The sequence below is a fragment of the Dendroctonus ponderosae genome, unplaced genomic scaffold (genome assembly GCF_020466585.1).
Source record: "Dendroctonus ponderosae isolate FM_Combo_2020 unplaced genomic scaffold, Dpon_F_20191213v2 Dpon_F_20191213_1, whole genome shotgun sequence".
NCBI classification, from domain to species: Eukaryota; Metazoa; Arthropoda; class Insecta; order Coleoptera; family Curculionidae; genus Dendroctonus; species Dendroctonus ponderosae.
The window spans coordinates 57,248,701-57,261,692 of record NW_026017110.1 but is presented as its reverse complement, the minus strand read 5'-3'; the positions used below and the strand labels follow the sequence as shown (position 1 = coordinate 57,261,692).

The 12,992-nt window shown below is 34.3% G+C and overlaps 2 protein-coding genes across 2 annotated transcripts in view; both read right to left on the bottom strand.

Annotated features, from left to right (window-relative positions):
• Positions 1–2,835, bottom strand: part of LOC109537916 (leishmanolysin-like peptidase) — a gene marked incomplete in the record, with an annotated part of 11,463 nt that extends 8,628 nt beyond the window's left edge. Inside the window, 1 exon segment of the mRNA XM_048660629.1 lies at positions 2,559–2,835. Coding sequence (XP_048516586.1) covers positions 2,559–2,684 — 126 coding nt within the window.
• A 5,597-nt stretch (positions 2,836–8,432) lies between these two features.
• LOC109537917 (alpha/beta hydrolase domain-containing protein 17B) lies at positions 8,433–12,699 on the bottom strand. Its single transcript, XM_019904884.2, has 3 exons — positions 11,894–12,699; positions 10,520–10,652; positions 8,433–10,382 (listed from the first exon to the last, which is right to left on the bottom strand). The coding sequence occupies exons 1-3, from the start codon at positions 12,535–12,537 to the stop codon at positions 10,299–10,301; spliced, it is 861 nt and encodes a 286-aa protein (XP_019760443.1). The 5' UTR covers positions 12,538–12,699; the 3' UTR covers positions 8,433–10,298.
• Positions 12,700–12,992: the final 293 nt, after the last annotated feature.

Here is a 12,992-nt window from a genome sequence, read left to right as displayed (position 1 = left end):
TTCAAAGGCTAACGACAAGGCTTTCATTGCAAAGGACAAAATTGAATCTTAAGTTATGTACTTAATACAGTTTGAAAATTTAGCTGTAGAGTTTACACGTCGACAACTTAAGCTTGTAGATAATCAGTTAAACACAGTTAATCTGCTAATAGCAGACATTTTTTAAATTATTTGTACCGGCGATAACAAAAATATGAACAATTATTAACGACCAAGCGTCATTTTTTATAATTTCACGCATCAATTTGTGCATCAACTGTTGATTCTGAAATCAATGTAAATCGATACAGGTTTAGAAATTTGGAAAAAACGATAATAATTTGAGAACTTTGTCGCCATGTAAGGCTAAAATGAAGCAACATCTGACATAGTTAAGTTTGCCTAGATTGTCTTACTATCGGGTAGGTATATAATTTATAGTTAAGCCGTTAAGCATTGTATAGTAACTTCAGGGAGACCCTGTATATTATGAAACTGTATACCATGTTTTTTAAACCATGTATGTAATACTCTTGTCTATCGAAAATGTCTTTGTTGTGAGAAAAACATTCATAAATCCTGAACTGACTTGAATGTGAATATGGCCTTTAGGCCGCTTTTCCACAGCATATCAAGCTGTACAAACTCAAAGTTTCATAAAAATGGAGCAACATCCTAATCAGAATCCTTATCAAAATCTGAGAGCTCGTGTGAACATCAAGTTCCGACGCTCTTAATAGTGCAATCAAAATGAAGCATTCACAAATCATGGCATGTCTGGTGAATGCTTTACTTTGATTTTGATGGATCAACTAACAATTGTATAGCCTCTCTAATAGATCGAGCAAAAAAATTTTCAAGCTTCTTGAAAATTGAGCAAACTATTGATCGAAGACCTGACAAAAGAGAGATCGGAGTAGCATACAAAAGTCGCCACATGAACTGCAATGTTTGTTTATCTTTGGCCGAGAAAACAAAGCAAATCGAACAACATAGTAAAGCAAGTAGTAATCCGAAGGGCCAGCAAGCAAACGATTATATCATTATGTAATTTCTGTAGCTCGGTGCGTTTTTAATGTGATAAACACATTTATATCGCACGAATTTTTTTCGGAAAGCTGAACATTTGGTTCAGTGTATTATAGCCAAGGGAATAAATCGGTCGTCGGCTCTTTATTCATAAAAATAAGGGATAAATGTATTAATTTAGTGCCATTTAGGCAAGTACGGTCGATCATCTTACCTGTTAATTGCGGAGTGTAATCCACATTTACTTTCAACTTCGTCTCGATATTCATTGTGTTCAAGTGTAATGTGTGCCTTTAGGTCCAATGCATAGAAAGTGGAGAATGAGGCCAGTTTGCAAAAAGCAGGTCAGAAGGATTATTAATCTATAAACCCTTAATTTGAACTGAGTTGAGTTTTCCAGAAATATTAAAGTTTTATTCAGTTCCCTATTTCTTTTTCTTTCCAATTAAATCACTGGGTTTTCGACTAAGTTTATGTAAGAATACAAATTGTTCTTTTTTTCCAGGTGGTACAATGCAGCTTTCGGTAAGTTTAGCATTACTTTCACCATGATCCCTGCCAACTCATTTAGATTTTGCGCTGTTTTTCCAATTTTTTTTTCTTTAACCAGCATTCATACATGTATGTATAAGGCATAAGTATATGCATTTCGCAGAGGCGATTAACCACCTGTTTTTTTTTTAATGTATGCAAATGATTTTTTGCTAAACGATTCGTGTTAGGGATTTTCAGGGGCTGGGATCCGCCCGAACACTTGCATGTTTTATTGTTTATTGCTATTTATTGCATTATTGGAGAATAGCATGTTAAAACGTTGCGTGTGATCCTGGCTAAACCAGTTAGATGTCGGGCTGTTTTTTCCAAATTTAAAAATTTAAGCAAATTATTTTTTACTAAACGATTTGTAGTAGGGATTTCCAGGGGCTGGGATCCGTCCGAATAATTGCATTTAATTCTGTTTATTGGAGGACAGCGCGTTAAAACGTTGCGTGTGATCCTGGCCAAACCATTTAGATGTCGGGATGTTTTTTCAAATTTAACAATTTAACAATTTTTTTTGCTCAACTATTCGTGTTAGGGATTTTTAGGGGCTGGGATCCGTCCAAATAATTGCACTTTTTATATAGCACGTTAAAACGTTGTGTGTGATCATGGCCAAACAGTTTAGGTTTTGCGTTGTTTTTCACGTGTCTGGATCCGGGCAGCATTTTATTTTGTGATTGAAATGATGATTGTACCTACTTGATGAATCGTTGATTTTATAGGACCTTTTGTTTATTTTACATAATAGTTTTTTAATGACTGCCCAATTATTTTTGTTTTCGATTTACTTTACGGTTTTTTTTACATTTTAGTATAGGTATAACGATGTACTCTCATCATTTACTGTAAGTACACACATCTATAAAGCTTTATTCCCCAACGTTTGAATCAGTTTTTCTATGTGCATTTCTTCTACTTAAACGGCTTTAAATAACTTAACAAATCACAGCCCCTTTTCAAAAGTATGTATACTTAGCTGATAAAAAGTATTGTTGTTATGGACTCACCTGGTGATGTTTGGGATAAACATGATGGCAATTTTTGTAACCTGTCGCGAAAATAACATTCCATAAATTTATAATGCACGTAAAAACTAATATACTGGTAAATTCCCACTTGAGCTTTTTCTCCATATTGAATGAAAATTAATTGAACGTTCAACAAAAAATTTAAACATTAGCACAATTGAGGTTATATTTATTCATGTAAACTTCACTAGAAAAACATCCGACACCGCGCAGCACTCGATAAACAACTGAACCACAGAATATCTCCCTTGTGATGTTCTGTGTAAATGCACAGAACATCCCCATTATATCTAACGGTGTCTAGTGGTAGCCCCAGTTTTTGTATAGGCGCAGGAATGGGGCGCAGTTTCAAAATTTACATTTAGCGCCGTATTTAAGTAATTAGTAAGTAATTTAAGCCATAAGTATTTTTGTAAAATAAATCGCAATAAGTTTCGTAAATAGAAGTCCGTGCCAATTTGTTTGCTGCAACACTTCGCAAAATGTGATAATGGTTTGAAAAGAAAAAGTAAAATGAAGATAAAATTATTTAAAACAGTTTGGGGTACGTAGCTTTTTATGAAGAAAGTTTTCTGAGTACCTGATAAAGCTAACGAATGTACGAAAGAAGTATGTAATTTGTTAAATTTTTATATAGAGTGCGTTAATTTTATATAGAATGCACAGTATGTTAAATTTGTTACGATGGACCAACCTCATTGGACGAGACAAGCCACATATAAGCGAAATGGGACTATAATTTTCAATTTCTTGTCTACTCCCCTTTTTGAAAATTGGGTTCAATTTCGCAGATTTCTAGCACTCAGCATCATTGGAGGATTAATGAGACGTTGAAATTTTTGTCCTCAGTAAAGATCGACATCATTATATCCAGTGCAGAGAACAACCCACTGTTGGAGGATGTTCTCATGTTTGTACATAATTCTTTTTTTGAGCAAGTATTGTTCTATTCTATTAAGAAAGGAGTATGCGCTCGCTCATCGAGAAATTCTTATGTCCTGTGGCTTGAAAGAACTGTGCTGCCGGCTCTAACCACAGATCACAGAGTCTATGTTCTGTGGCCTGTAGCTCTATCTGTGTAGCCGCTGCCCTCTCGGGCAAGTCTGTCAGCATTATCTATCACCCCCATTGCACAAAATATCCCCCCTACGGGGGTATGTTCTGTGCCCCATTGGAAGACTGGAACAGAGAACAACCCACTGTTGGAGGATGTTCTCTGTTCCAGTACATACTCCTTTCTTAATAGAATAGAACAATACTTGCTCAAAAAAAGAATTATGTACAAAGCACTCGTCTTTATCTATGCAAAGCACCCTAGAATGTATGCGTGCTGTCCCCAAGAGCCCTCCATTAGATAAATAGATGGCCTGTGGTTGCAAGAAAGGGAAAAAGGCATTGTTTGGAAATATTTGACATATGTATTAAGTACATTTTTTGTTGACCTGAAAATGTTTCAAATTAATGATTATTATGAAAATAAATTTGACGAATAATAGCAATACGATACAACTTTTGAAAATTCTGAAAATAACAGCGTATTAACAGCGAACCCACATATCACCATTATTTTGTCAAAAATGTGATCTGATTTTACAAAAAAAGCACACATTCAAACTGTACTGACTGCTGATTGATCACAGAAAACCTCTGACTGAAATTGATAATGGTACTGCCATTGTCAATTTGAAAATGACTATTCTCAAACTTAATTAAATGCGTAATTACAGTACAACTCCGATAATCCGGACCTTCGCTAATTCGGATTCTTCAGCAATCCTAACTGAAGTTTCCATTGCATTATATATTTGCAAGCAGAGTTTGGATAAGAAATTTTATGTCAACATTGAAAACGAAAATGTTAAGTTTCAATTTAACGATGCCACAAGTATGGTATCAATGCTGATAAGTCGGCTCTTTCCTAGAAAATCTTGCCCAAAAACACATCAAAATTATGAAGCTTGATGTCCTGTAGATGAAGTCGAAACAGAGGATGCAAGTGATGGTGAGAACTCCGAGGATGCTTAACTCAAAAGACAAAAAATAAAGATGAAGAAGCCGTTAAAACTTTTAGTTGATGCTTGGAGGGAGCAGAAATTAAAGAAGTCTCATTTCATGATGTTTCAAAGATTAAATAAAGGAGATGGCATTTCTGACTGATCAGACGAAAGTGAAGCAACGAAAAATATCACGTTTTTTTAAGACTTACATCTTTAATTTCAACTCTGTATTATTATCTAAATACAGACACATTACTAACATTTCACGCAGGTAATAAAATATTAGAAAATTTTTTGATCCGCTAATTTGGATTTTTTGATAACCCGGAGCTTCTGGGTTTTCATTGATTCGGATTATTGGAGTTGCATTGTTTAATGAATCTTACATATTTATTGCCTAATGAGCTTTATAACTAATCTTAGTCTTAGTCGTTAAGTTTAGAATCTGGTATTGTTAAGTACTAACTTTTGGAAAAAACATGATATTTATTTTTCATCGGCGCATTTCCTAAGTGATTCAGTAGTAGCCTCAAAAAATATTTTTAATAGTTCCTGACTTAACTTATCACATTGTTTTCACATTTCAATCCGTTCATCAAATAAGGCGCTTATAATGTGTGTATGTATGTATTTGATGTAGATTGAAGGTCCTATTCAAGGCTTACTTTTTTTCATATAAAAGAGAAAGAACGCAAGAGGTTGTCAATATTAACCGCAAACACTTTGGTGTAATATCTAGTTCCTCATATCCCGTAGTAATTGCATCTCATCACATTAATAAACGATCTGAGTCTTAGTGTACTTGTCAAACTTTCAGATTGAATGGAATTCAAAGGATCACTACAACCTAAACCTAACGTTAATTGTGCGCAAGAAATAGTAACTATCAATTTTCTTTGTAGCCTAAACTGCGCCCAAACAGCTCTTTTCAGATCAATGTTTGTAGGCTGCAAGCACCCATATGTTACAAAAATCGGCACCTTAAAGTCATCTGGGGAGTTTCAGCTAATTACCTACCAAATTTAGGTTTTGAATTCAGAACTGTTCCTTAGATATAGCGTGTTCCGTAAACAACTGCCATTACATTTTTTTGAAACAATTGACCTATATCAAAAACTATGAGATAAGTTAGCAAAACTAAGGTTGTCCAAACTTGCAATTGGAAGGGCAACCCAACCATGCTAAAAAATTAAAGTTTGCATTTGAAATAAGAAAGTTGGGTGATACTTTTCGTACACCCTGTACAGCTAGAGGGCTAAATGTAAAATAAATTACATGGTTTCGGCACGACTCATTATTATATCGGAAACGAAATTCGAAGTTTCTAAAACAACTGTAAGTTGGAAAACTTCTAATTCACGGCCTACGTGCGGTGTGAATGTTACTTTGATGCTTGCAAATATAACGGTTTTTAATTTATATTTTTTAAACTTTATTTATGCACTCCTAAATATCCGAAAACAACACATCAAGGGGAAAAACGCGAATCTTGATCACTGCTGATGAAAACCAGTGACACTATTGAATTTCGGACGGTTTCAACGGTAGCGCATAAAACATCCTCTTTCAGTGACCTCAAGAATACGAACTGGCCTAAGTTAAACAGTGTTTTTTTTTTAAAGCGGTGACAATCTCAAGACAAAAGTTATTTCAATTAGAAGTCCATGGTCACCTTATTCAACACTTTATCTCACGAAGAAACGAATAATTAATCCAACTTTGGTGACAAACAAAATTTTAAGTCGGGGACATTTAAAAATTACTGTAATTAGTTAGGTTTTATTTCACTGTAGTAATGAAAGTTATGTTTATTTACTATGCCATTATTATGGAAATTTATCTGTAAATAATACATGCAGCTTTATCAAGGGCGCTTATGCAATACTGAATTCTTGCCTGGAAATTCAGAACTTATAAGTCTTGATGTACCTAATATACCCCTTTGTGTTAACATTGGGTGCTTTAAGTACAGATTTCGCGGTCGCTAATTTCAGGCTCAACCCAGCTGACGAGAGCAAATAGGCAAGAAACCGCTCCTGGGGGTGCCTGAGGTTGGCGAACCTCGAGATTTGCACTATCTCACATAATTTATCATCTTCTATGATTACTATGAGGATCTTCTAATGACGAAGTCATTATTTGAGTTTCCATTAAGACTTTTATCATTCCATTGATGGTGATACTCTAAAACGAATAAATTTTACGCCTGACGATGTAAAAAGTATAGGTGTCTTATTTGCAGTTATCGAGAAATTTTAGTGAAAAGTTATTTAATTTTAAAGTTTCCGGACATATAATTAACTAAGTATCAAAAATGAAGATAAAATTATGCAATCATATGTAGGGTGTTCCATTAAAAAACATGCATTTCATATGTAACTTCTCTTTGAGGCACTATGTATCATTGAAACTAATTTTAACACGTGGCCCGCTTAAAAATCTGGCACCAAAAATTGCATATGAAACACTATTTAGTTTCCTAGTGAGATAAAGCCTCGAACGAGGCGGGCCACCCTGTGCATAATATAAATACTTGAAGCATAGTTGAAATACATTTTTTAATCTATTTCATTATCTGATCGACGATAGGCATTGAAATTTTCACAAAAAAACTTGTTTTGACGTCTTCTATATGCTCATGTTCTGTGTGGGATGCTTCGTAAACATACCCGTGTAATATATAAGAATCTGTATTGCTTGTTTTAAGTGCGAAAATAAATTATTTTTGACTTATCATGAAAACTGTTAGGCATTATATTAAAGATATGTTACGTTACATATTCTATATCCATGATGGTTTCCCAAAACACAATTTGGGTTTAGAAGTTCAGGAGCGAAGGTATACAACAAACAAGAAAGCCGAAAAAAAGATATCGCCTTATGTGAAAAACAAAGCGCAAAACATACAATTACTTACAAATAGAGGACACTCGTATTACACACTCAGCAAACATAAGCTTAACAATCGAGTAAGTTGGAGGCATCAGCTCAATTAAAAGGAGGAAAGAACAGCGAAATAATAAATTTTGCCAAAGATACTTAGTTTAAATATCACACGTCAATTTAATTTTATTTTGAGACATTTTTTAAACTTAAACAAATAGAACGTAGTATAGAATATTAAATGGCATTTTAGGTCGAGTGACAGCTAATTTAAAAGGGTTTTTAATATTGATGCTATGATTTCTTGGTAAAAAATCTTATTTGAAGATTTCCATCACCATCATCATCAAAAAACAAAACAAAGAACATTAAAACCGGTAAGGTATTTCTTTTGAAGGTTTAAAGAGCGTTTAAAAATTGAGTAATTTTTGCAAATTAAATTGTACACTAGCGGCTTATATTACGGAAATAACTAATACTTTACTCAGGCATGTTTGGTTAAAATATATTATTTCGCCAACGAGAATTTGTATGTTCTCGATGACCCATCTAGCACGGACCAGGCCGTATAGACATTGGGGACAATGAGAAGAAAATGCTTCATATGAAAGTTTATAGACTGAGAGCCAAGTTGCAGGAACTACACCAAGAATATAGAAGGACTCGGAAAGTGATAAGTGAACAAAACAGGATAAAATAATTGAGTGCCTAGAAGACTTCGTGAAAAATACTTCCACGCATAAACAAATTTGTAAGAAAATTCTAAAAAACTTAGTAACTTTGTCACATGTACTAAAACATTATGTCCAAAAATCTGTACCCATTTGTTTTATATTATGTTTTGAACAGTTCGCATCAGTTAGGTAACATTCTTGCTTGCCGAATGATTGATAAAATATTACTATTAGTATGTCATCAAAGTTATCTTTTAGCATATAAAATATAGCTTAAGAATCAATAAAATTATTTTGAATAAAAAATAATCTACTTTTAATTCTACATGTACAGACATATATGTTGTATACGAATATATATATATACAGTGCCCGCGTAAAAAATGAGACCCCCTTTTATTTTTTAAACCTTTGTAGCTCTTGTCACAAAATTTGGGACTCTTAAATAAGATCAAATTGTCCATCTTTTGGCATAAAAATTACTGCTGAAGATGTCAAAGTGACAGTCTTACGCCGTTCTCCTTATTTTTCCTAATGGAATGGGCGGTCTAGTGACACATTCTTTTGAAGGTCTGATCATCCTTCAGTCAAGCTTCAATTTGTCGATCATTTGTTTCACTGTTTTTCGAATGACCGATTAACGCTTAAATATCTGATGAGTTTGTTTTTTAACACTGTACGAGGAAAAACCGACTCCACCTTCCAAGATATTTTTAACTTTATAAGATGAGAGGCACCACCATTATCCATTTATCAACTTCGAGAAACAGCTGAACTTTTAGGAATTCTATTTTATTAAATGTTCAAAATTTTGCATGATGTCGTAACTCTTGAGATATCCCCAGAGGCAAACGTCTATTGGGGTACGATCAGGCGACCGTTTTTATTCCAATGTGCGTTTATAAACCATTTTTGCATTCAAATCAACGCTCTTAAGCTATCTTAAATAATACTTCCTCTATATAAGAGAAACAAGCTTTCAAACTTGTACATGTATATGTATGTGTCAAAAACTTTCAGTATAAATAATAAAGTTACTACTCTAGAAAATCGAACAGTAAAATAACGAAAAAAATGTGTATATTTAAGCGAACTGGATACGAAAACTAATAAAAATGTACTAGACAGTGTATGCGTCAAGTAAGAGCAGTTAAATTTACAGGTGTGAAGATATAAATCTAACTGATTTTAAATTTTTAACATTTAATAAAACAGAATTCCTAAAAATTAAGCTGTTTTTCCGAGTTGATAAATGGATAATGGTGTGTGGCACTCACTTTATGTGTGCCTTGCTCTATGTGATAATTACAGTTAGAGTGGAGTTACTTTAGGTACAAACACTATTTTGTGCAGGGTTATAAAAATCAACAAACTCATCAGATATTTAATTGGCAATCCAAAACAAATGATCTACAAATTGAAGGATGACGGGAGGATGAACAGACCTTCAAAAAAGGTGTCACTCAAAAATCTATCGAAAATGGCGTAAAACCGTCACTGACATTTTCAGCCGTCATTTTTATGTCAAAAAATGGATAATTTGATCTTATGTAGGCGTCCCAAATTTTGTGACAACAGCTATTAAGGTTCAAAAAACAAAAGAGAGGTCTCATTACTTACGCGGGCACTGTATAGATAAACAAATAAAGAAAATATACTAAACAAATAAGAATTTAATTTAAATCAGACAATATCAAAAGAAACAAAAGTATTCAGGTAAGTTCAACTGATCAACATTCTAATTACAAAAAAACACTGGATTTAAAAGTATTATACATTCAGTGACATACAATATATCGACTGAAATTTACCTCAAAGTTACATATGAAAACACATTCAGGGTATTAAAGAGTCGCAACCGCTTAAGGTGGTAACCAATATTAGAAAGTTTCCGACAAGAGACAGATACAAATCATATTCAGAACTTAACATGTGGTCTCGAACAACAAACATTGGCAATGCATATGCGCGATACAAGACATATCGGGGCAAATGGTAGCCAATTGCGAGGGAGCACGGACCTTGCAGGGAGACGACGTTCCTTTGATTAGTGGCAGTTCGTCAGTCATCCCTGCATCCTTACGCTACAGAAGTTTTTCGCTAACAGAACTAGAAGTTCCAGAAGTTCCTGAACTAAATGTGCACTCCTCGCCATTCAGTAATTGTCAGTTATCCAACTCGATGGTTATAAATTGTTTTAGTCTTTCGAGATAAACTGGGTACAGCTCTACATCGTTGTGCCCTGCTCCCTAAAATTCACATAAAATAAAGCTTATTAGGCGAATCAAGCTTATTTGTGTACAAATATAACGGTGACATGTTGATGTTATTTAATATAACACATAAGATTTATTAATTTCAAAAATTGTTAAAATGTAAGACTCACCTCCACCCAGAGAGGTTCAACAGCTTTGGGACATTTTTCAAAAATAGTCAGTCCATGAGAGAAATCTATAACTTCATCTTGAGTCCCATGAATGATTAGGGTAGGAGACATCACTTTTGGAACTTTATCGATACTTGCAAAATTAAAAAAATTATTAGTGCATGCATGTGATATGATTTATATCGTTTGGTGCCGCTAAAGCGTGTTTATAATTTTTCAATGTGTATTCATAGCCAGATTCTGACGAATGGAAGTAAACGGTTATCTTCCACATCAACAAATGCATCTATCAACAACAACAATCATCAGGGTGATTCAAAACTCGTGTCATTCCTATGGGGGTGTTTAGGAAGTACAGAAAAAATTGTAAAAAATACTTCTTATCAAAAATGGAGATATTTGCAAAAAACTAGATCAGACTTCAAATTGATGTAAATATTTCGGTATCAAACAGGTTTGTACTCGTAATCGCATTATTGTGCACTAATCGCAACTTCTCGTATCCGGCTAATTAACTCCTGCTCAATTTGTACCGGTGTTCGGTAGACCAGAGATTTAATGTATCGAATGTCCTGTATATCTTACATACATGGTAGGGTTGTAGCCCTTCCTCGGAAATTATCTGGTGCAAAGTTGCCAGGGAAAGTGTCAGTTGTGCAATGCTCCGAGTATTTTCAGGTGTTTACACAGAGAGATCGATACGGCTTGTCGCGTTAAAGCCTCTGTCCTATGCAACCGTTTATACGATGATATGAACGTGTTTTTATTGGCTGGGGATCAGTCAGTTCGTACGACCACGAACGAATTTACAGATCTCCAACCAATAGAAACACTTTCGTATCATCGTATAAACAAATGCATGGGACATAGGCTTTACATTTTTTATGATGCAGTAAACTCATAATACGATAAAATAAATGTGTTGGGAGATAACAGAGGTCGTTGCGTTTTGTGATGTGTAGTGGTTCGCAAATTCATTCGTAGCTTCGCTACACCGCTTAACAGCACATGACTCATGGGCTTTTAAGCGGTTAAATTGAAACCGGCTTTTGAAATGTAATTTTTATGTTGTTATAAAAAATGTATAATTTAAATAATGCTGTTTAATTTCAATCGAAATAAATCGTTCTATGCAGCATTTTATTACGGTTAAAGGTGGGTTAGAGAAAGAGAGTTAAAACGTATCTACTCTTGTTATGGTAAATTTTGTACCTAAATAGACATTTTGAGAATAATTAAAATCTTAAATTATTATGAGCATAGATACTTAAGATTTCATTCTTCGGTTATCCGGTATCAGTGACTAAGGCTTAGATTAGGGAAATGCAAATTAATTCAAAGTTAAAATAGTTATTATTTACACTAAGTACATACCTTGGAAATGCATCGAAGAACCATGTCCTCTTGGTATTAGGAAAAGCTACTTTCATTCCAGAAATAAGAGGAGAATGTAATATCACAGCCCCAACTTCATATCTAGCAGCTAAGTCAACAGTTGGTACAGTACCAATGCTCTGGCCATAAAGAATAATATTTTCAGGACTGATTCCATATCTCGTCCGAAGAGCTTGCCACGCTGCATCAATATCAGCATATAAGTTCTTTTCAGAAGGTTTTCCCCCACTGACCCCATACCCTGAATAGTCATAACCAAATACGTTACAGTTCATTCGGGTCCCCAAGCCCCAATAGAAACTACTCATCTGTCCAAGATCCACAGCATTGGCATGTGAAAAGAGTATAGTGAACCTAGCTGTACTGCAGCACCTTAAAAATACACAGGCTATTCTATTTCCTCTTGTTGTTCGTGTGTAGAAGGCATCGATGAATTCTTTTTCCCGCTCCGTAAATTGCCACTCTGCTCGTTCTGACAAAGCAAAACTGCATTTACCAGATTCGTCTGAGACAAATTCGTAAGTTGGCTCAGGTGGGATGAATGCTAATTTTGCAGCTATTCTACTAGGGCATGGTGGACAGCAAAATAGGCAACAAAATTCACTGAAACTTAACCCGTTCATCTTTCATTGAATACTTGGCACCGAAATTAAATAAACTATACGTATTGAACAAATAAAAATTATAAATACATCAATAAAACAGAGCTTTGATTATCTTTGTTGACAACGCCATTTTGAAACGTACGTCCACTATCAGGCGTTCGCTATTCACTCTTCTTCCTCTTCATATCTTTATAAAATATACAGGGTTAGTTTACATATATACATACATACATACAAGACAGTTTCATGCCCAACATGTAACAAAAAAAAATGCGCATCATTAATAAATTTGCAGACAATTCAAACATTTGAAAATCGTTGTCAAATAATCGGATATTTATCATGGAAAATGAGATTGCCCAGTACCGTGTACTGTCAAATCTTGTTTAAAGAACTAATAATTCATGATTCGACACACAAAATTGTGTCTGAGATCCACTGCAGTAAAGTTTTGCAAAATGTTGGCACTTATT

Coding starts and splice junctions, on each gene's coding strand:
- LOC109537917 (XM_019904884.2), bottom strand. CDS start 12,537: ATGAACGGGTTAAGTTTCAGTGAATTTTGTTGCCTATTTTGCTGTCCA. Junction 10,653..11,893: donor TTCTTCGATGCATTTCCAAG/GTATGTACTTAG, acceptor TAATTTTGCAAG/TATCGATAAAGTTCCAAAAG. Junction 10,383..10,519: donor TTGAACCTCTCTGGGTGGAG/GTGAGTCTTACA, acceptor TGTGAATTTTAG/GGAGCAGGGCACAACGATGT.